Source organism: Macaca mulatta, chromosome 20 (assembly GCF_049350105.2).
Source record: "Macaca mulatta isolate MMU2019108-1 chromosome 20, T2T-MMU8v2.0, whole genome shotgun sequence".
In the NCBI taxonomy this organism is placed as follows: Eukaryota; Metazoa; Chordata; class Mammalia; order Primates; family Cercopithecidae; genus Macaca; species Macaca mulatta.
In genome coordinates this window covers 43,604,842-43,625,478 of record NC_133425.1, presented here as the reverse complement: position 1 = coordinate 43,625,478, position 20,637 = coordinate 43,604,842, and the positions used below count along the sequence as shown (strand labels likewise).

Sequence of the window (20,637 nt, the reverse complement as noted above, 5' to 3'; positions counted from 1 at the left end):
GGTGGTAATCCAACCGGGGAAGCCAGGAGGCAGCACCCAGAGCAAGAAGGGAAACATTTGATAGTCTGCGGTCAAGGGATTGTGTGTGCCCCAGATGGCTGGCCCCTCTGCTTGGCTCAGGCATGCACCAGGGAAACAACCCCGAGAACTCTGAGGGTGTTGGGGGCGCTATAGAAGGAATACTTTCAGAGGCACTTGAGGCTGACACTGAGATGACACAAGGCAGGTCTAGACCAAGGCATTCCTGCTCCACTGGAGTTCATTTTTGGATGGAGCCAGGAGAAGAAAGGAGGAGAGAGAGGCATGGATTGGAAGGTTCTTTCAGCACCTCCAGGAGGGCACCTTCTGGGGTCCTGAGAGCCTAAGGTGTTTTGCTATAGTCACAGTGCAGCAGGGGTTAGGCATGAAGGGTAAGGAGATGTTGAATGTTAGAAAGAAAACAAACATCTAAGGCAAAGAAGAAGAAATAGGACCTTGACAGCAAGAATAGCACCAAGCTCCATTGAAAGGAAGCAATGCTCACTCACATGAATTTTTTTGGTGTTTCCCAACTTTATTCCTGTATGTACTTCATGATTTTTCTCACTATGCCAGTGGGGAAACTGGGATGCGGTAGGGGCAACCTGCCCAAAGCTAGAGAAGTCAGTGGCTAAGCTGCAACAGGGACTAGACCTTTAACTCTAAGACTCCAAGACGAGTGCTCTTTCCCCAGCTTTTTCCAGTCTCCCCCTAAACACTAACTTAGCCTCTGTTGGAGGAACCAACTGCTTGTTGGATGCTGAGGATACGGCTCAGGGATGCGGGTGCCAGGGAATGGTGGAAGCAGGAAGGGCCACGACCCTTACTGCCTCCTCCCCTTCTTATCCAGGCCTTCAGCATGCTGGGCTCCTTGACTCTCCTTCGGCTGTCAGTGTTCTTTGTGCCCTTAGCAGTCAAAGGCCTCACGAATTCCAAGTCTGCGGTGATGAGGTTCAAGGTAGGTGGTCAGGGGACTGGCTGTAGGCCCCCTGCTTGGACGCTCCTCTGCCTTCAGCCCCTGTGATGTTCCTCCCGAACATGTCACCTGGCCAAGGCCTAGGTTGAGAGAGGGATTAGCTAACTCAGTGACCTCCTGTGCCAAGGCTGGTGTGGGGCCTGGGAAGACAGATGAATTGGGTCAGGTCTCAGTCTCCAAGGAGATCTTAGGATAGTGTGTCTAAACCAGGTCTCAGACAGATGCTCTGCAGACTTTATCCAGGTTTGCATAGAGTTACCCTGATAGATAGTTTTGTTTTAGAAAAACACCATAGATGTTGCTTGCATTGAAACACTTGGACATTTTATGTGAAAACCCAGATTTTTGAATTCTCTTGAATGATTAGAAGATCTAGTGACCCTGGACCACAATCTACCATGGCCACAAGCAGCTGGAGTTGAGGTGATAGCTGCCCTGTTTAGATGGAGGCATTTAGCTGCAGTTTGCTGCAGTCTCTACCATACCCTATTACACCTCCAGGCCTGGAGCTGCATTTTAATGATCATGTATCATCTTAGAAATGGTCCACTTCACTTATTTATATAGTTGGCATCTAAGTTTGAAAACCCTAATCTAAACCAATTTTTAAAAGTCATTTTGTAGTCACCCGACTTTTATGTACATGCAGTCCACGACCTATTATCACTCATTCACTCATTCATTCATTAATGCAAAAAAATATATATATATATTTATTGAGCTCCTACCACAAGCTAGGCACTGAGAATACTGCATTGAACAGGGGTCCCTGCTGTCAGGGAGTTCCGATTTGGTATTGGAAACAGACAATTAATAAGTAAATTAATGATCAAAGAGGATTCGATCAGATCACATGAAGAACCATGATGCCAATAAAACAATGTGATGTCCTAGAGCAAGCGTGTCCAACCTGCAGCTCACGGGTCGCATGTGGCCCAGGATGGCTTTGAATGTGGCCCAACACAAATTTGTAAACTTTCTTAAAACAGGAGATTTTTTTTTTTGCGATTTTTTTTTTTTTTTTTTTTTTTTTGGTTAATTAGCTGTCGCTGGTGTTGGTGTATTTTCTGTGTGGCCCAAGACAATTCTTCTTCCAATGTGCCCTAGGGAAGCCAAGGGATTGGACATGCCTGTTCTAGGGAGTATGCTGGGGAGGGCTGGGGGCTCCTGGGAAGAGCCTGGTTAGGAAAGGCCCCTGCCAAGGTGACTGAGTGATGATGACCAGGCAGAGGAAACAGGAAATGTGAAAGCCCTGAGGCTGGAACGAACTTGGCTGCTCTGAGTAACACAAACAGTGCTTTGCTTATCACCAGCCCAGCGCGCTTCCCTGACTTCTCAGCAGCTGTGAGAAGGCTCCTGCCGCTGCCTTCCTTCCCATGGGACACTGGGTTTGTCCATTCATTCTCCCCTTCTGTGCCTGTTTTCACCTGTGGTGGGGGCAGAGATGAGGAAGACGCAATCAGAGCTCAGAAGGATGGGTAAGAGAGTCCAAAATGTCAGGAAGCATCCTTCTAAATCTCTTAAGCATATCTCCAGGTAGGCCTATTTGAATGTAATCCTGACTTCTGTAGGATCATACTCCCCTCCCATTCTTTTGATTGCTAGAATTTATGTAGTTCAACCCTTGTGCTTTATAGACAGGGAGCTGGAGATGCAGAGAGAAGTGACATGCTGATGGTCACCTTTTGAAATGTATGACCCCAAATGACCTTTCCCCAGTGTGGGACACAGACAGAGTTTTTATTCTCAATAGCTACAAGTAGAATTTTTTTTTAAAGAGATGGAGGTCTCACTATGTTCCCCAGGTTGGTCTTAAACTCCTGAGCTTAAGCAATCCCCCAACTTGGCCTCCCAAAGTGCTAGGATTATAGACATGAGCGATTATGTCCAGCCCAATATTAAAAGAATTTAATTAGAAAAACATCAGTCTTATGAGTCAATGGCTATCATCACTTGGGATGAGGCTAATGTAGGTTAGTCCTTAGTCAACCTCCTGAGCAGAGTTGCCGTTGATAGCGCAGTGTTTGCAAATATGGAAGAGCAGCCCTGTGCTCTGAAATTTGGAAAACGCTGACCTAGAATTGTCACCCACAGAAACTGGCCTTTCCTAACTGGTGGTACTTCTGCAAACTTTTACTGCTTATTTGAAATTCAGAAAACCATACCAACTGGCAGGCTTGTAAAACTGGGAACACATTCCTGCTGAACTAAAGAACTGCATTCCTCCTCCCTCTATTTCCTTTTGTCTTTTCAGAAGTTTTTCCTCCAGGAGAGCCCTGTTTTCTATGTCCAGACATTACAAGACCCCAGCAAAGCTCTGGTCTTGGAAGAGGCCACCTTGTCTTGGCGACAGACCTGTCCTGGGATCGTCAATGGGGCATTGGAGCTGGAGAGGAATGGACACGCTTCTGAGGGGGTGACCAGGCCTAGAGATGCCCTCGAGCCAGAGGAAGAAGGGAAGAGCCTGGGCCCAGAGTTGCACAAGATCAACCTGGTGGTGTCCAAGGTAGCCTTGTTCAGGCCATGCAGGCAGGCTGCCTGCCAGGCGCTCAGGACCTGAGACTGGGGGCTTGGCCAGGTGCCCCACCATATCCTTGGTTAAAAACTGCCCTTTCCAAGATCTCTCCCTTTAAAATTCAAATTTTTCATGGAGGGCAAATACAAGGTATCTTTCATTTTTTAGTGTGAATTAATCTATCATGTAAAATTTTTTTGGCTTAGGTAAGACCCAAAATAATATGAGAGCACTGTGTGCTGGTCCTTGGAAGGACCAAGGACACAGACAGGAGAAGGGAAAGGAGACTCAGCTAACATTTATTACATTCCTTGTATGTGCCAAGCACTATCCTGTGTTTGAATTCTGTTATTCTGTGAACTCACCTTATCTGGCTCTTTCTCTGCCTGATGTTTACAAAGATTAGCTTCCTGCTGTCTCCTCTTCGCCCCTCCTCTTTTCTTCTCTGTTATCTATTAACGTAGATATTGATATCTAATAATAATTGACATAGAATAGATATAGATATTGATATTCATATGTAGTGATAAATGTCTAAAAACTAGATAATACCTAATAGTAATAGGTGTTAATATCTAATATCTACTGTCTGTTATCTATTTATACTTCTTTCCTTGGTGATCATCTCTAGCCCTATGGTTTTAAATTCTATCTCTGTGCTATTATCTCTAACTTTGAAGTCTCTTCTGGACTCCAGACTCGATTGCATATATAATATCTCTCTTAAATGTCCATCAAGCATTTAAAATGAAATAAGGTTTTGATATTCACCCCCTTTAATGAGTTCCCTAAATCTTCCTTCTCCTGGGAGATGGCACCATCATCCTTCCAGTGGTCAAGGACCTGGAAGTCACACTTGATTCCTTTCCTTCCCTCCCTCGAATCCAATCCACCAGCAAGGCCATCAGCTTGACTTCCACATCTGCCCCGAACCTGCCGCCCTCACCATAGCCCCTCCACTGCCCTATCCCTGCCACTGTCATGCCGCTCCCAGAACCTCCTTATCCCCCTCTCTGCTCCCACTTTTGCCTTCTTATGAGCCTTTTACCATGCAGCAGACAGAGGGATTTTCCTTTTTTAAATAATTAATATGTATTTTTTATTTCAATAGCTTTTGGGGTACAAGTGGGTCTTGGTTAGACGGAGGAGTTGTATAGTGGTGAAGTTGAGATTTTAGTGCACCTGGGACTCGATAGTGTGCATTGTACCCAATAGGTAGTTTGTGTCTCTCACCCCACTCCCACTCTCTGTCTCTCTGAGCCTCCCAAATCCATTATACCAGGGGTTCCTGACACCTGGGTGGTAGACCTGCACTGGTCCACAGCCTGTTAGAAACCAGGCCGCACAGCAGGAGGTGAGCGGCAGGCCAGTGAGCATCACCGCCTGAGCTCCACCTTGTGTCAGATCAGCGGCAGCATTAGATTCTCATAGCAGCGCGAACCTTATTGTGAAGTATGCATGCGAGGAATCCAGATTGCTCCTTATGAGAATCTTGCCTGATGATCTGAGGTGGAACAGTTTCATCCTGAAATCAATCCTCCACCAACCCTCAGTTTGTGGAAAAATTGTCTTCCATGAAACTGGTCCCGGGTGCCAAAAAGGTTGGGGACTACTGTATTATACTATGACAGAAGGATCTTTCTGAAATGTAAACCAATTCAAGTCACTCTCCTTAAACCCTTCAGTGACTTTTCACTGCCCTTAGAGCCCGGGTTCCTCCAAATCGGTACCTGTACCTCTGACCTCTTCCCCACTAGAGTTCTCACCGCTCTGGGGCAGCAATGACGCCTGCTCTGTAGAAGCCTTCCCTGGCTGAGTTGTCTAAAATTGACTCAACCCCAACTCTCTGTCTGTCATAAGAGCCGACTTCATTTTACTCATATCACTTATCTCTATCTGATATTTATTTATTTATTTATTTATGTAGTCTGTCTGTCTTCCCATCCCCTCAGCTTACGTTCTAAGCTCAATGTGAGGTCTTCTCTTCATTACTGGGTCCATAGAGGAAACTCAGATCACTATTTGATGGATGAATGAATGTTTGAATAAATGCATGCATGCATGCATGCATGCATGAAATTCTGTGAGACTGGCTTCTTTATTCCCATTTCACAGATGGAGAAACTGAGGCCCAGAGAAGCTAAGTGGCTTTCCCAGGATTGCTGCATAGAATAGACACCAATCTGGAATTCAGGGTTCTTGCCACCTACCCCTGAGTTCCCCTCTGCCTTTTCCTTGTGATCTGCTTCCTCTCGGGCCACCCCTCCTGCCTCCAGGGACTAAACGCAAAGCTCCTCTTGAGCTTTGCTTGTCTGAGGAGTCTTGGGCTCTGTGTGGTTGTTTTGTTTTCTGTGTGTTGTTTTGGGTTCTAAACAGTTGAGCCGCCCTGAGCAGGTGGATATGCCAGGGCTGTGCTGTCCCAACACTTGTGTGTCCTCCTTGGCTTGCAGGGGATGATGTTAGGGGTCTGCGGCAACACGGGGAGTGGTAAGAGCAGCCTGTTGTCAGCCATCCTTGGGGAGGTAAGTGATCTGTGGCCACATGCGTGCCTGTCCGCAAGCAGTCCAGGCGCTCCCAAGCTCCAGTGCCCCAGGCAGGGTCCCCCACTGCTTTCTTCCTCACAGGGGTCTGAGCAAGTGGGGTTTTTATAAATGAAAAATGGTTGTGCTTGCACTGTGTGGGAGGTGTGTGATCAAGGTGGCCCTTTCTCTTCACCTTGTGGCAGCACTCCTGGTGCGGGCTGCCTCTTACATCACCTGGAGATCTGTCCTCACCTGTGCTCTGTGAGGATACAGGATATTAACTCAAAGTTAATATGATCATACAAATTATTTAACAGGGAATTGAGTCCAATCTCTCTTCCACACTGCAATACCCTGTTGCAATGGTTCCTTTAAAAAAAGAGCATAAAATCATTTTATAAAGCCAAACTCATAACATTGAGAGTGGGATGTTTGTGCCTTTTAGGACGGGATCGGAAGAGAAATGTTGGGGGAGAAATAGGGAGAAAGAAGGAAGGAAGGCTGGGGAGAGGAGGCCTGCTGGATGGGATGGGGCAGTCTTACTCGTACTCTGGCAGTGGGGTACATATGCCTGCTAGGTGCACTTGCCCTTGAGATTTGAACCCCTCATTCCATCCCCTGTGGACAAGTTTGAGGTCTGCTGCCATGTGGACATGTGGTTCACACACCCTTTCTCCAGTTTCTTTTTTCTTTCTTTTCTTTCCGTTTTCTATTCCCTTCCTTTCCCTTCCCTTTCCTTCTGTCTTTCTTTCTTTCTTCATTTTTTTCACACAGAGTCTTGCTTTGTCATCCAGTTGGGAGTGCAATGGCGTGATCTTGGCTCACTGCAACCTCTGCCTCCAGGGTTCAAGAGTTTCTTTTGTATTTTTTGGTAGAGACGGGTTTCACCACATTGACCGGGCTGGTCTTGAACTCCTGGCCTCAAGTGATCCACCCGCCTCGGCCTTCCAAAATGCTGGGATTATAGATGTGAGCCACCATGCCCGGCCATTTCTCCGGTTTGAAAAAACCCCAAGCCCATTCCCCAGATCCTTTGGGGTCACACTGCACACCTTATAATGAACACTAAAAGCACCTATGACACCTGCTATGCATTTTTGTTCACCTTCCTGCAGGAGTCTTACACCAGCCCTTCCCCACAGAGCCCCAACCTCACCCCCTCCTGGGCTGCCATCTCTTCCCCCTTCTTCTTCTGCCCATTGTCCCTTGTTCCCCTATCACTGGGAGAAGTTTTCCTTCCTTTCTTCGGCTTTTCCCTCAGCTCCTTCTCCCAAATGAACATTGCCAAACTCATCCCTTCCTTGGAATGCGGTTATGTTACCAAAGCCAGCTCTCTCTTAACGCATCAGCCATGTGCTGCATGTGGGATGGCCTTTCCCCAGTTTCTTCGCAACTGCAAGGAAGAAAGACTCCATTAAAAAAAACAGTAAAACTAGCTTCAGTACTTACATGCCAAGTCCTGTGCAAAGAGCTTTCCATTTTCCCCTTTAACGCTGGTAACCTCCCACGACAAAGGCACACTCATGATGACCCATTTACAGATAAGTATGTGAGATTCTGAGAGGTGACTCATCCAAGGTCATGCAGCAGGTAAGGGGTGAGCCAGGGCTGAGTCCCAGGTCCACCTGAGGTCAGAGCTGTGTTCTACATCACAGGAGCATCACCCGGCAGCCTCCAGGCAAGGCCACCTCCCTACGCGCCCAGTGGTTTGTCAGTTTCCTATGCAAATAAGCCTGTCACTTTCCTTCTAATAAAGGAAGACACAGAGATGCCATTTTAAAGTTCTTATTTGTTAAAGTCTCATGTAAAGTAAACATGTCAGGGTATAAAAGAGAAAGGATTAAGAATGATGAGGTCCCATGTCAGGGTGCTGGGGATGAATGTCTATCTCTATTTGTTTTTAACGTGTTGTTTTGAACTTATACAGAAAAGCTGGAGGACACTACAGCAGGAATCCATATACCCACCATCTAGATGCAGCCGTTGATAGTTTTTGCATATTTACCTTACTATACAGACATATATTTTGTAGAATGCTTTAAATTACACAGGTTATAACACTTTCCCTTCTAAATACTTCATCATGATGTCCAAAAGTAAGAACATTTTTCTACCTAACCATGATAACATTATCCTACCTAACAATAATAATTCCATAATACCCAGGCATGCTCAGAGGTAGCCTGGAAATTTTGGTGTGCACGGTGAAGACCATGGAGGCACTGGCTACCAGGGAATGGCGCTGGGACAAATAAGAGGAAAAAACGTTTGGGGTATCTTTAGTGCAGACCTTGGATTCAGTCCAAGCAGGACCTGGCTGGGCTTATCTCCAGCTGCTTCCACATGTTCTCATGGCCAGTCCCTGCAACTCGCTGGTGGGCCTGGCAGGGCCACATTAAAAGTCCCTTTTACCTAGGAGAGCCCCCAAGATCCTGGAGGGCAATGGGGCCGTGGGCACTGTGCCTGCTGAGCCAGGCAGGCTCTGTCCCTTTGCCCACTTGGTCCTAAGGCTGGACTCATTCTGCCACAGATGAACTTGCTTGAGGGCTCAGTGGGGGTGCAGGGAAGCCTGGCCTATGTCCCCCAGCAGGCCTGGATCGTCAGCGGGAGCATCAGGGAGAACATCCTCATGGGAGATCCATATGACAAGGCCCGGTAAGCTCCTGGAGGGGAAGGGGAGAGCACAGGGCATGTGGCTGGTCTGGGGGCACTTCCAGCTTTGAATGGTAACCTGACAACTGCTAACACTTGTGTGCTCCACTTTCACTCATTATCATATTCACCCCTCATTGTGAAAGAAATACCATCGTATCAATTTTCCAGATGAATCAGCTGAGGCCCCAAGAGGTTAAATAATTTGCCCAAAGTCACCCAGGTGGTGGGATATGATAGAGCCCGGATTTGAACCCAGTTGCTTTCAGAAACTTCATGCTTAACTATTATGCTGTATTGGCTTAAAATAGTCAATACATTCTCCCCCCTCCAAAATTGCTACAGTAGAACTTCATTTGTATTCGTTAAATCTTGGCCTCTAAGTGAAAAGGAAAACAAATGAGAGCGATGAGGTTCTGTGACATAGAGGAAACCGGTTTGAATCTGTGGCCCCGTGGATCTCCCAAGTCTTGTCCATATCCCTCCTTTCCCTCTGTGGCCTCTCCCTACCCTAGAATTATCGGGTTCACCTGCCCGAGACATGAGATTGGATATCATGAGTGAAGCCTGTTCAGTGAAGGGTCCAGGAAAACTGCTCTGAATGCTACAGCTACGCTTCCAACTATGGTGGACTCTGACCTGTGACTGTTTGCTTGGTTTTGCAATTGGCCCCCGGTAACAACATAGATATGGAGGTGTAGGAACTGGCTGTCTCTGTCTAGTTGTCCTGTGTACACCTCACAATCATGTCCAATGCCAACTCATGGGCACCCTGCCTGCTCAGCCCCATACACCTGGCTTCTTTTCCCAAATTGTGCAACTCAGTTTAATGACATCACCCAAAGCTTGCACCCCGGGAAGCCAGATATCTCCTCCTCTGAGTGCTTCCACATCTAATTGGTCACCAATTGTGAATAAGCCTGTCTCCTACATATCTCTTGTATTTCTGTCTTCTCCATCTCTGCTTCTAGTTCGTTCAGCCTGTGATCTCTTGTTTGAACAGTTCCCACTGCCCCTGCCCTTGGGTCCCTGTCTCTAATCTCCTGCTCTGTTCCACCCCGCGTAAGATTGTCTCCAGGGCAATCAGCCTAAGTCCCGGCTCTCGTCCTGTCATTGCTCTTCTTTATGGTCTTCTGCGAGACTGACAGAACTCATACAGAAGTTTTGAAATATCTGTTAAAATAAAAACGCACCAACCCTTTGACTCAGCAAATCCGCTGTTAGGTATTTAATGTGCAGATATTTTCACCCATGAAGCAAAGACCCATATACAAGGATGTTCACACTGCACTGCTCACAGGAGCAAAAGAGTAGAAACAATTCCAATCTCCATCACTAGGGCTCTGGTTAGATAATTTATAGTGCAACCGTATAATGGAATACTACAGTGCCGTTAAAGCAATAATAGCCTATACCTGCAGTACCATGCAGTACACATCCATATACGAATAGATTACTTCTGAATAAATACATAAGACGCTGTAATAGTGGATGCTTTTTTTTTTTTTTTTGAGATGGAGTGTCACTTTGTCTCCCAGGCCGGAGTACAATGACATGATCTTGGCTTACTACAGCCTCCACCTCCCCAGTTCAAGCGATTCTCCTGCCTCTGCCTTTCGAGTAACTGGGACTATAGGCACGCACCACCACACCCAGCTAATTTTTGTATTTTTAGTAGAGATGGGGTTTTGTCATGTTGGCCAAGCTGATTTCGAACTCCTGACTTCAGGTGATCCGCCCTCCTCGGCCTCCCAATGTGCTGGAATTACAGGTGTGAGCCACCACACCCAGCCAAGAGTGGCCGCTTTTGAGAAAAGCAAATGAAGGTCAAAGATGGGAAGGAGAACTGCTTTTCATTGCATCTTTTTGTTCCGGTCAAATATTTACTAAGAGTGTGTATTAATTTAAAAGAAATGAAAGAGGGAAGGAAATGAAAAAAGCCTTCGGTGGTATACCATTAAACACAAGATCAAGTCTAAATTTCTTAGCATGAAAATCAAGACTACTCCTTTTGACACTGGAAAGGATGATGGGCAGGAGGGCTGGTCCCCTGTGCCTTACGGCTCCCTGTCCTTCACAGATACCTCCAGGTGCTCCACTGCTGCTCCCTGAATCGGGACCTGGAACTTCTGCCCTTTGGAGACATGACAGAGGTAAGAGGGAGGCAAGCCTGCTTGCTCTGTGTAACGTTGGTGCTCTTATGTTCACGCTGCCTCCCCAGGCAGGGAGGGGAAGGATCCCAGCTCTTCCTCCCAAAGCAGCTGGAGTTTTTCCTGCAGCAGGTGCAGGAGAAGCAAAGCTTCCCTCACTGAGGGAGGTTGGGGCTCAGCTTATAGAGGCACCTGGAAAGGAAAGGGGGTACCTTACCCCACAGAGGTGGAGAGCTGACCTCAAGCTCCTTCTTCTGAAGCAAGAGCAGAGACCCTGTGAAGATGAGAACCCCACCCCCATCACCCTTGCCCCACTCCAGCCAGTGCGACATCAGCCATGACCCGCAGGGGCAATTTCTGGCTGTAACATTTCCCTGATAATTCACAATCTTTCACATCTGCAGTCACCTTAATACACATACGACCCTCACCCACGATAAAAGTGGCATTGCCTTCTTGATTTTAATGGTCTAATAATAGCTCAGTCTGTTGAACACTTACTACATGCAAGGTGCTATTCTAGTGACTTGAATATAGTGTCTTAGGTGAGAGTCACAATAATCTCAATAACCTCAGGAGGGTAGTTTTAAATACTTCTTCTTCTTCTTCTTCTTCTTCTTCTTCTTCTTCTTCTTCTTCCTCTTCCTCTTCCTCTTCCTCTTCCTCTTCCTCTTCCTCTTCCTCTTCCTCTTCCTCTTCTTCTTCTTCTTCTTCTTCTTCTTCTTCTTCTTCTTCTTCTTCTTCTTCTTCTTCTTCTTCTTCTTCTTTACCTTTTTCTTCTTCTTCCCCTTCTTCTTCTTTTTTTGAAGGGGAATCTCGTTCTCTCTCTGTCACCCAGACAGGAGTGCAGTGGGGTGATCTCAACTCACTGCAACCTCCACCTCCCAGATTCAAGAGATTCTCCCACCTCAGCCTCCTGAGTAGCTGGGATTACAGTCATGTGCCTCCAGGCCCGGCTAACTTTTGCATTTTTAGTAGAGACAGTGTTTCGCCATGTTAGCCAAGCTAGTCTCAAACTCCTGACCTCATGTGATCCACCCAGCTCGGCCTCCCAAAGTGCTGGGATTATAGGCATGAACTACTGTGCTTGGCCTATTCTTCTTCTTTTAAAGCTGGGACTATACATCTTTGATGGCAGAGAGCTAAATGATCATATTCAAGGTTGTTTCTTCAATAGGAAGAACAAGATCTCATCTGTAAAATGGCATAAATAAGAGTACTGACCTGATCGGATTGCTTTGAGGTTTAAATGAGTTAATACAAAGTGCTTTGACTAGTGCCCGGCCTAGAGTAAGTGATAACTACTATTGTAAGAGCACAGTAGGCATTGAATAGTATTTGATGTATAAGTAAATGAGTGAATGGGGAAACTGGGCTTTGGCCAGATCAAGCAGGTTGTCCAAGGTCACACAGTGGTGACCTGGAAGCACGGCAGGGACAGGAGGTTTCTCTGCCACCATTTCAACTCTGATTCTTCTCTACAGAGACTTCAAGCAGTCAGGATAGAACAGGAACTAGGACTTACACTCCAGCTCCCACTTCCTCAGAGCCTGAAGGAGGGATGGGCCAGCTGGCGGCTGCCTGGAGCGCTAATCTGCAAAACATGCTCAGTAACTTGGGTTTTCACCCTCAACTCCTATCACAGCAGGTGCCCTGTGAGATGGTCCTTCCAGCGTCAGTAAAGCTCCTTGCAGCCATTCCAGCTCTGGTCTGTTGAGTGGGTGCACACAGTGCAAATAGTCTCTGATGACACCCCTAATCCAGGCCAATGGTCCCACAAGTTGACAGGTGCTGTCAATGGAGATTAAAAACCTGAATAAGGCCAGGTCCAGTGTAACCTCAGCACCTTGGAAGGCTAAGGTGGGAGAATTGCTTGAGCCCAGGAGTTTGAGACCAACCTAGGCAATATAGTGAGACCTCATCTCTACAAAAAAAAAAAAAAAAAAGAGAAAAGTTTAAAAACATTAGCTGAGTGTGGTGGCACCACCTGTAGTCCCAGCTACTCAGGAGGCTGAGATGGGAGAATCGCTTGAGACTGAGAGGCGGAGGTCGCAGTAAGCCATGATTGCTGGTGCCACTGCACTCCAGCCTGGGCAACAGAGGAGACCCTGCCTCAAAAAACCAAATACATAAAACCAGAATAATATGTGAGACAGTGCTCTTACTTGGGAATGAGTGATTTATTTTATTATCTGAATTTTTAGTAGTTTAATGTTTGCCTCCTAGAAGTTGATAGGCTTAGAAAAATTGTATCTAAGTAAGAGTTACAAGTTTTTAAAAGTTATGTATCTTTAAATTTAGATTCAGGGGATACATGGAGAGTTACAAGATTTTTAATTAATTGAGAAGCAATTTATTCATCTCAACCACGTTTTGAAAAATATTTTTATTGATGCATAATATTTGTGCATTTTTTTGGGTACCTGTGCTATTTTGTTATATCTGTAGAATATGTAATGATCAGGTCAGGGCATTTAGGGTACCCAGCACCTTGAGTATTTATCACTTCTGTTGTGCTGAGAACTTTTCGACTCCTGTCTACTAGCTCTGCTGAAATATACAATACCTTGTTGTTGGCTATAGTCACCCTATTCTGCTATCAAACATTAGAACTTATTCCTTCTATCTAACTTGATGTTTGTGTCCATCAGCCAACCTCTCTTCATTCTCACCCCCCTTCCCCACCCCCAAAAATCCTTTCCAGCCTCTGGTGTCCGTCATTCTACTCTCTACCTCCATGAGATCAGCTTTTAAGCTCCCACATATGAGTGAGATACATTATGTATTTTTAAGTCCGGAATGCCAAATTATCAGGTATCCTGGAGTGTGTGCATATCTTGGTCTGTACTGAGGGAGTTCTGCCTGCTACATCTGCCCACCCATTTGAGCGCACCTGGCTGTGCTTGCTCTCTGGACATGGTGCTTTTTACTGCCTGTCTGCAGATCGGGGAGCGGGGCCTCAACCTCTCTGGGGGGCAGAAACAGAGGATCAGCCTGGCCCGCGCCGTCTACTCCGACCGTCAACTCTACCTGCTGGACGACCCCCTGTCTGCTGTGGACGCCCACGTGGGGAAGCACATTTTTGAGGAGTGCATTAAGAAGACACTTAGGGGGAAGACGGTCGTCCTGGTGACCCACCAGCTGCAGGTGAGAACCCCTCCAGGGCTCTGACTGTGATTGATGGATAACGTAGATCCTCAAGCCTCTGCCATTTCAGAGTGTGATTCAGCGACAGCCTCCCAGCACCTGTCCTCATCTCAGGCTAGACTCCATATTTGGGGAGGGCTGTAAAAAACTTGGATGTCCTCTGCTTTCCACATAGAGCAAACAGACTGGTAGAAGATTTTTGTCCTGATAAAAATTAAGAACAAATTTTTTGGTCTCCTTTATCTTCAAAATTTTATGAGTGGACCCCTGCTTTTCAAGTTACAAAAAATGAAAACAGGCCCGGCACGATGGCTCATGCCTGTAATCCCAGCACTTTGGAAGGCCAAGGCAGGAGGACTGCTTGAGGCCAGGAGTTCAAGACCAGCCTGGGCAACTTAGAGAGACCGCCCATCTCTATAAAAATTTAAAAAATTAGCCGGGTGGGCCGGGCGCGGTGGCTCAAGCCTGTAATCCCAGCACTTTGGGAGGCCGAGACAGGTGGATCACGAGGTCAGGAGATCGAGACCATCCTGGCTAACACGGTGAAACCCCATCTCTACTAAAAAATACAAAAAACTAGCCGGGCGAGGTGGCGGGCGCCTGTAGTCCCAGCTACTCAGGACGCTGAGGCAGGAGAATGGCGTAAACCCGGGAGGTGGAGCTTGCAGTGAGCTGAGATCCGGCCACTGCACCCCAGCCTGGGCGACAGAGCAAGACTCCGTCTCAAAAAAAAAAAAAAAAAAAAATTAGCCGGGTGTTGTGGTGCATCTGTGGTCCCAGCTACTGGGGAGGCCAAGGCGAGAGGATAGAGCCCTGGAGGTCAAGGCTGCAGTGAGCTGTGATAGTGCCACTGCACTCCAGTCTGGGCAACAGAACAAGACCCTGTCTCAAAGAAAATCAATCAATCAATAAAAAAGAAAAGAAAAGAAAAAGAAGCCAATCTGTCAGAAAAGAATCCCGCAAGTCTCCCGTTCTTAGATTGAGAGCCACCTCAGTGTGTTTTCTTACCGACGATGAACTCAGTGCAATGACTGCTTCTGCTGCTGCTTCTCCTGGGTCATTTTCCCTTGAGTATTTTCACATATGGCATTGGCCACAGTGCCTTATTATTTTCTCTCCCCCTTCTTCTTCTGTTTCTTTTTCTCTCGCTCCTTATTTTTGCTTTACTATTTTTTTTGGTATAAAATATTTAAAACCTAAACAAGGTTTAGAAAATAATTAATAAAACCCATGTATCTACCGCCCAGATTAAACAATAAAACATTGATTCCACTCTCCAATTCTGTTGCAGTTCCTCCTTTCTGCTCTCCTGACTTTATTGTTTATTGTTTCCATGCATGTCTTCATACTTTTACAGCATATGCGTGAATCTCTAGACAAGAAGAAATTCCTTTTGCATATTTTTTAACTTTATAGAATTTTATAGAATTTATTTTTTACTTTCTGTGCCCTTTGGTAGTTTCCTTTTCTCCCCTCAACATTATGTTTTTTGAGATCTTCCATGTTGATACTTGTAACTTTATATATATATATAAAAAAAATTATATAAAGATATATATGTATATATTTTGAGACAGAGTCTCACTCCAGCCCAGGCTGGAGTGCAGCGGTACAGTCTCAGCTCACTGCAGCCTCTACTTCCCAGGTTCAAGCAATTCTCCTGCCTCAGCCTCCGGAGTAGCTGGGACTACAGGCACACGCCACCATACCTGGCTGATTTTTGTATTTGTAGTAGAAACAGGGTTTCACCATGTTGGCCAGAGTGGTCTCGAACTCCTGACCTTGTGATCTGCCCACCTCGGCCTCCGAAAGTGCTGGAATTACAGGCGTAAGCCACTCCACCCAGCTTCATAACTTTATTTAATTCTCATTGGTATAGCATTCCAATATCTGAATATACCAGAATTTATTTCTCCAGTATGAACAATTGTTTCTTATTTTTCACTTTTACAAAAAAAAAAAAAAAATACTTCCGTGTACATCCTTCTACATATATCTTTGTACACATGTTTGAGAGTATTTTCAGGTAGAGTTTTAGGAGTCAAATCATTGGTTCATAAACTTCAAAAATCTTCCATGTTACTGAATAGGTCAAATTGTTCTCCAAAGTAGTTCTCCGAGGAACTCTCCTTAACTACAATCCTCCTGATAGTTAAGGAGAGTTCCTTTTACCTCAGATCACCACCAACACTTGAGTTGTCCAACTTTTAAATGTTTGCTCATCTGTTGGTATGAAATAATATTTTATCGTGATTTAAATTTACATTTTCCTGGTGAATAGTAAAATCAAACATCTTTCCCTGTGCTCACTGAAGGCTTTCTTTCTTCTGACTGTCCAGTACTTAGAATTTTGTGACCAGATCATTTTGTTGGAAAACGGAAAAATCTGTGAAAACGGAACTCACAGTGAGTTAATGCAGAAAAAGGGGAAATATGCCCAACTTATCCAGAAGATGCACAAAGAAGCCATATCGGTGAGTCCTGCCCCGCCGCCCTCACTCCCCATCGTGGACGCACGTGCACTCAGGGCCTGTGCTCTCTCCCCAGGTCACGTTGCAGGACACAGCAAAGATAGCAGAGAAGCCACAGGTAGAAAGTCAGGCTCTGGCCACCTCCTTGGAAGAGTCTCTCAATGGAAATGCTGGTAATGGTGCGGGAGACAGGACAAGAATGCCTGCCTGGGTCCTCCAGATGGCCCAGTGTTTCCTCCTAGACCCCAGATTGGGCCATGACCCTCAGTGTCTGAGACCCTAAGCATTTACATACACAGGGTTCAGATCCAAGTAGTTGAGGGCCATGGGGTGTAGACTGCTGGGCAGGAGGCCTGAAGGATCCAGGAAGTGAGTGTTGCGGCGGGCACAGCCGAGGGTGCACAGCAGAGGCAGGATAGGAGGTAGCTTTGGCTCTGAATGGCACAGATTTAAGGCTCGGCCAGGCATGTAGACATTCATTCACTACACACTGGAAGACAGTAAATATTGAGAGCAAAGGTATTAGGGATCAGAAATGAACTGGGTTTAGTCCCTGATGTCTGGAAGCTCATGGCCTTGCTCTTGTCTGGGGCAGAGTAGCAGAAGGGAGCGACTTCCATTTTTCGAGTAAGACAGTTCTGGATTTGAATCCCAGCTCTGCTGCTTACTAAGCTGTGTGACCTTGGCCATCTAACTTAACCTCTCTGAACTCTCGGCAAAAGTGGAGATGATGGTACTTAACTCCACAGGGTTGTAGTGGAGATTAGATGAGGTCAGATATAGGGAAGAACCCCACACAGGGCCTGTTACATTGTAGGCTCCCGTCTCCCACTGAGTCTTTTTTTTAGACAGAGTGTTGCTCTATTGCCCAGGCAGGAATACAGTGGCACGATCTTGGCTCACTTCAACCTCTGCCTCCCAGGTTCAAGCAATTCTCGTACCTCAGCCTCCCAAGTAGCTGGGACTACAGGCACACACCACCACACCGGCTAATTTTTGTATTTTTAGTAGAGACCGGGTTTCACCATGTTGCCTAGGTTGGTCTCGAACTCCTGACCTCAAGTGATCCACCCGCCTAGGCCTCCCAAAGTGCTGGGATTATAGGCATGAGCCACCGTGCCCAGCCACCAATTGAGTCTTTTTGAAGAAAACCTACTCCAAAACTTTCCATCCTGGTGTAATTTCCCTCAGGATTAAAATTCCAGAGAAAGAGCACTCTTCCCCAGGAAATATTGGGCTGTTGTTACTAGAAGGGAGAATAGCAGGCAGCAGTAGCAGACAGTCACTGTCGTGATGGCTATAATTATCATCAGAAACATCTATGGGCATCTCCAGGTACTGGTTTTCAGGCCAAGCTCAAGGTCAAGAGTCCACCTGGGCTGGTCAGGGCTGTTTTGTGAAGCATTATCTCAGAAGTGTATGGCTGCAGGGCAACTTAGCAACCCTCTCAGCTTTCCATTTTTTTGGACGAGTGAACAGAAGGGTTAAGTGATTTGCCTGATGTTGCACAGTGTCATAGTGACAGTTCTGAAACCCAGGTTTTCTGGTCCCAGGTGGTTTTCTTCATTCTTTCCTGCGTTTCTCTCAGTCCATCATACACAGGAGACCCTGCAGTCCCTCCAGAGTTGATTGAATGGTTAGGGATGGATCCCTTTCCAGGCTCTGGAGCCCAGGTCAAAGGTTTCTTTCAGCAGGGTCTTCCATGAAAAACCTTAGACGCAGGTGGGGCACTGAAGCTAGAAGGTGAAAAGCTGGCCCAGGATGGAAGCCAGAGACAGAAGGAAGGAGATCACGTGATTGGCAGGCATACCATTTTTCTCTTCTTCTACTCTGACCCAGTGCCGGAGCATCAGCTCACACAGGAGGAGGAGATGAAAGAAGGCTCCTTGAGTTGGAGGGTCTACCACCACTACATCCAGGCAGCTGGAGGTATGGTTCCCATGCCAGCCCAGGGCTGTCTCTTGGAGCAGCCCTATCCCTGAAACTGGGTCAGATTAGAACATGTGAGGTCATGTGAAGTAGAGAGGTCCAGAGGAGCCATGGTGTTTATTGGCCTAACTTGCAAAACCAAACTCTACTCAGTTATAGCAACTCTACCATCAAAGCCAAGGTTGGAAGTTATATTTTCATGTATACTCATTATTTCAGTGTTTTTCTATTTTTTTAGTTTAAAAAATTTTTTTAAAAAGAATAGAGATGGGGTCTTGCTATGTTGACCAGGCTGGTCTTGAACTTCTGGCCTCAAGTAATCCTCCCATCTCAGCCTCCCAAAGGGCTGGGATTACAGGCATGAGCCACCGCATCCTGCCTCATTATTTCAGTGTTTTTCAAACTCTGAGCTCTGCTCCCTTAGTGGGTTTTGCAATCAGCTGAGTTTATCATGAGCAGCACTGAAAGACATGAAATAGAATCGGATAGAAAATAGCAGCCACATCGCATAAGGTCACAGTGGTGGGACTTTTATTTTGGTGTGATTTAGAATTTCTTAATTTTTATTTCTTAAGGCAGGTAGAAGGCAATTAGAAGTTCAAAGCTACTGCCTTCTTAAATGGTGTATATCATCATGTATATTTACTGTACAATGTTGTAAACACAAAACTCAATATATGGTGCTGTACTTATCAAGTAATTTAAGAGATTTTTGAGAGTTATTTTTACTCCATGAAACGTTTTACGCATCGTTGACATTGGAAGCTGACCGTTGTGTAAGATGTCTGCTGTCTGCATGCCTGGGGGAGGAAGAGGTAGGCTGCGTACACAGGACACTGTTCCCGCCCTGTCCACCATGGGTATCCTGCAAGGAGTAACCCAGGGCCTGCCCAGACAGAGCAGGGAACAGCAAATGCTTGTGAAATGCATGAATGGATCTAGCAGCATACATTGATCTGTATTTACAAAGTGCCTACTATGTTCCAGGCCCTGTGCCAAGCTCTAGAGGGGAGGGGGCATAAAGTCATCTAAGAACCATCGCTGAAATCTAGCTGGAGAATTAAGACATTGCTTCCATCAGATGGTGAGAGAGATCTCTGTGGCCAGGGAATCTCAAATCTCATCAAAGAAGAGACAACCCTTGAAGGAAGGATAGAATTTGGGAAAAGACTGTAGGCACGGGACATGTGAGCATAAATAGGTGAGAGGAGTGCTAGAGCAGGAAGCAGTGCCCCAAGAAGGAGTGTACCCTGCCTTTTCCCACCCTTAACTGCTTCAAATCCCAGCTCTGCCACTCACCAACTCTGCGAGTTTGGACAAGGTAGTTCCCCTCTCAGATTCAGTTTTCTCATTTTATTAGCCTATTTGTGCTGCTGTAACAACATATATTAACTGGATAGTTTACAAAGAACAGAAATTTATTTCTCACTGTTCTGGAGGCTGGGAAGTCCAAGATCAAGGTGCTGGCAAGTTTGGTGTCTGGTGAGGGCCCAGTATCTACTTCCAAGATGGCGCCTTGAATGCTGCGTCCTCCATTGTCCCTGGAGGGGATAAATGTTGTATCCTCACATGGTAAAAGGAACAAAAAACCAGGGAGGCAGCTCTCTGAAGCCTCTTAAGGGCATTAATGCCATTCATGAGGGCTCCATCCTCATGGTTGTCACCTCCTAGAGGCCTCACTTTGTAATACCATCACCTTGGGAATTTGGTTTCAACATTTTGGAGACACATACATTCACACAATAGCACTTTTGAAAATGGGGATAGGAATTACTAATTCAGAAATACTGCATACATTTAGTACTATTCCTGGCATGTAGCACATGATAGTACATGGTGCGTACCACATAACAGGTAGCTGTTATTGTTACTTATAAAACTGAACCTGCAGGACCTGCATAAGGTGAACGAACTTCTCTAGAACACTGCCCTCTGCCAGACACTGGGCTGAGTGCTTGACACACATTATCTCATATCATCTTCAGCATGGCTCTGAAGCTGGTAAGGTTATCACTATTTCATAGGTAAAGAAGTGGCATGTTGCTGACATTTGGTACCTTGTCCAAGGTCACACGGTTTGGAAGTGGTGGAGCCAGGATTTGAACCCAGGGCTCCCTGACTTTGGAACCCAGCTCTTCCCATTCCTCCAAGGTGTCCACAGTGGGTGGGGCTCAAGGGTTTCCAAGCACTCAAAGACAGGGATGGCTGAGCAGCTGAGTCAGCAGTTGCCTCGCACCTGAGTCAGCAGTTGCCTCGC

The 20,637-nt window shown here is 46.2% G+C and overlaps 1 protein-coding gene across 1 annotated transcript in view; it reads left to right on the top strand.

Annotated features, from left to right (window-relative positions):
• ABCC11 (ATP binding cassette subfamily C member 11) overlaps nucleotides 1-20,637 on the top strand; it is a 63,883-nt gene that overhangs the window by 18,426 nt on the left and 24,820 nt on the right. The window contains exons 9-17 of the mRNA XM_077985644.1: nucleotides 869-976; nucleotides 3,249-3,500; nucleotides 5,960-6,031; nucleotides 8,562-8,686; nucleotides 10,764-10,836; nucleotides 13,777-13,980; nucleotides 16,320-16,454; nucleotides 16,528-16,630; nucleotides 18,291-18,380. Of these exons, the coding sequence (XP_077841770.1) occupies nucleotides 869-976; nucleotides 3,249-3,500; nucleotides 5,960-6,031; nucleotides 8,562-8,686; nucleotides 10,764-10,836; nucleotides 13,777-13,980; nucleotides 16,320-16,454; nucleotides 16,528-16,630; nucleotides 18,291-18,380 (1,162 nt within the window). The remainder of the gene's footprint in view (nucleotides 1-868; nucleotides 977-3,248; nucleotides 3,501-5,959; nucleotides 6,032-8,561; nucleotides 8,687-10,763; nucleotides 10,837-13,776; nucleotides 13,981-16,319; nucleotides 16,455-16,527; nucleotides 16,631-18,290; nucleotides 18,381-20,637) is intronic.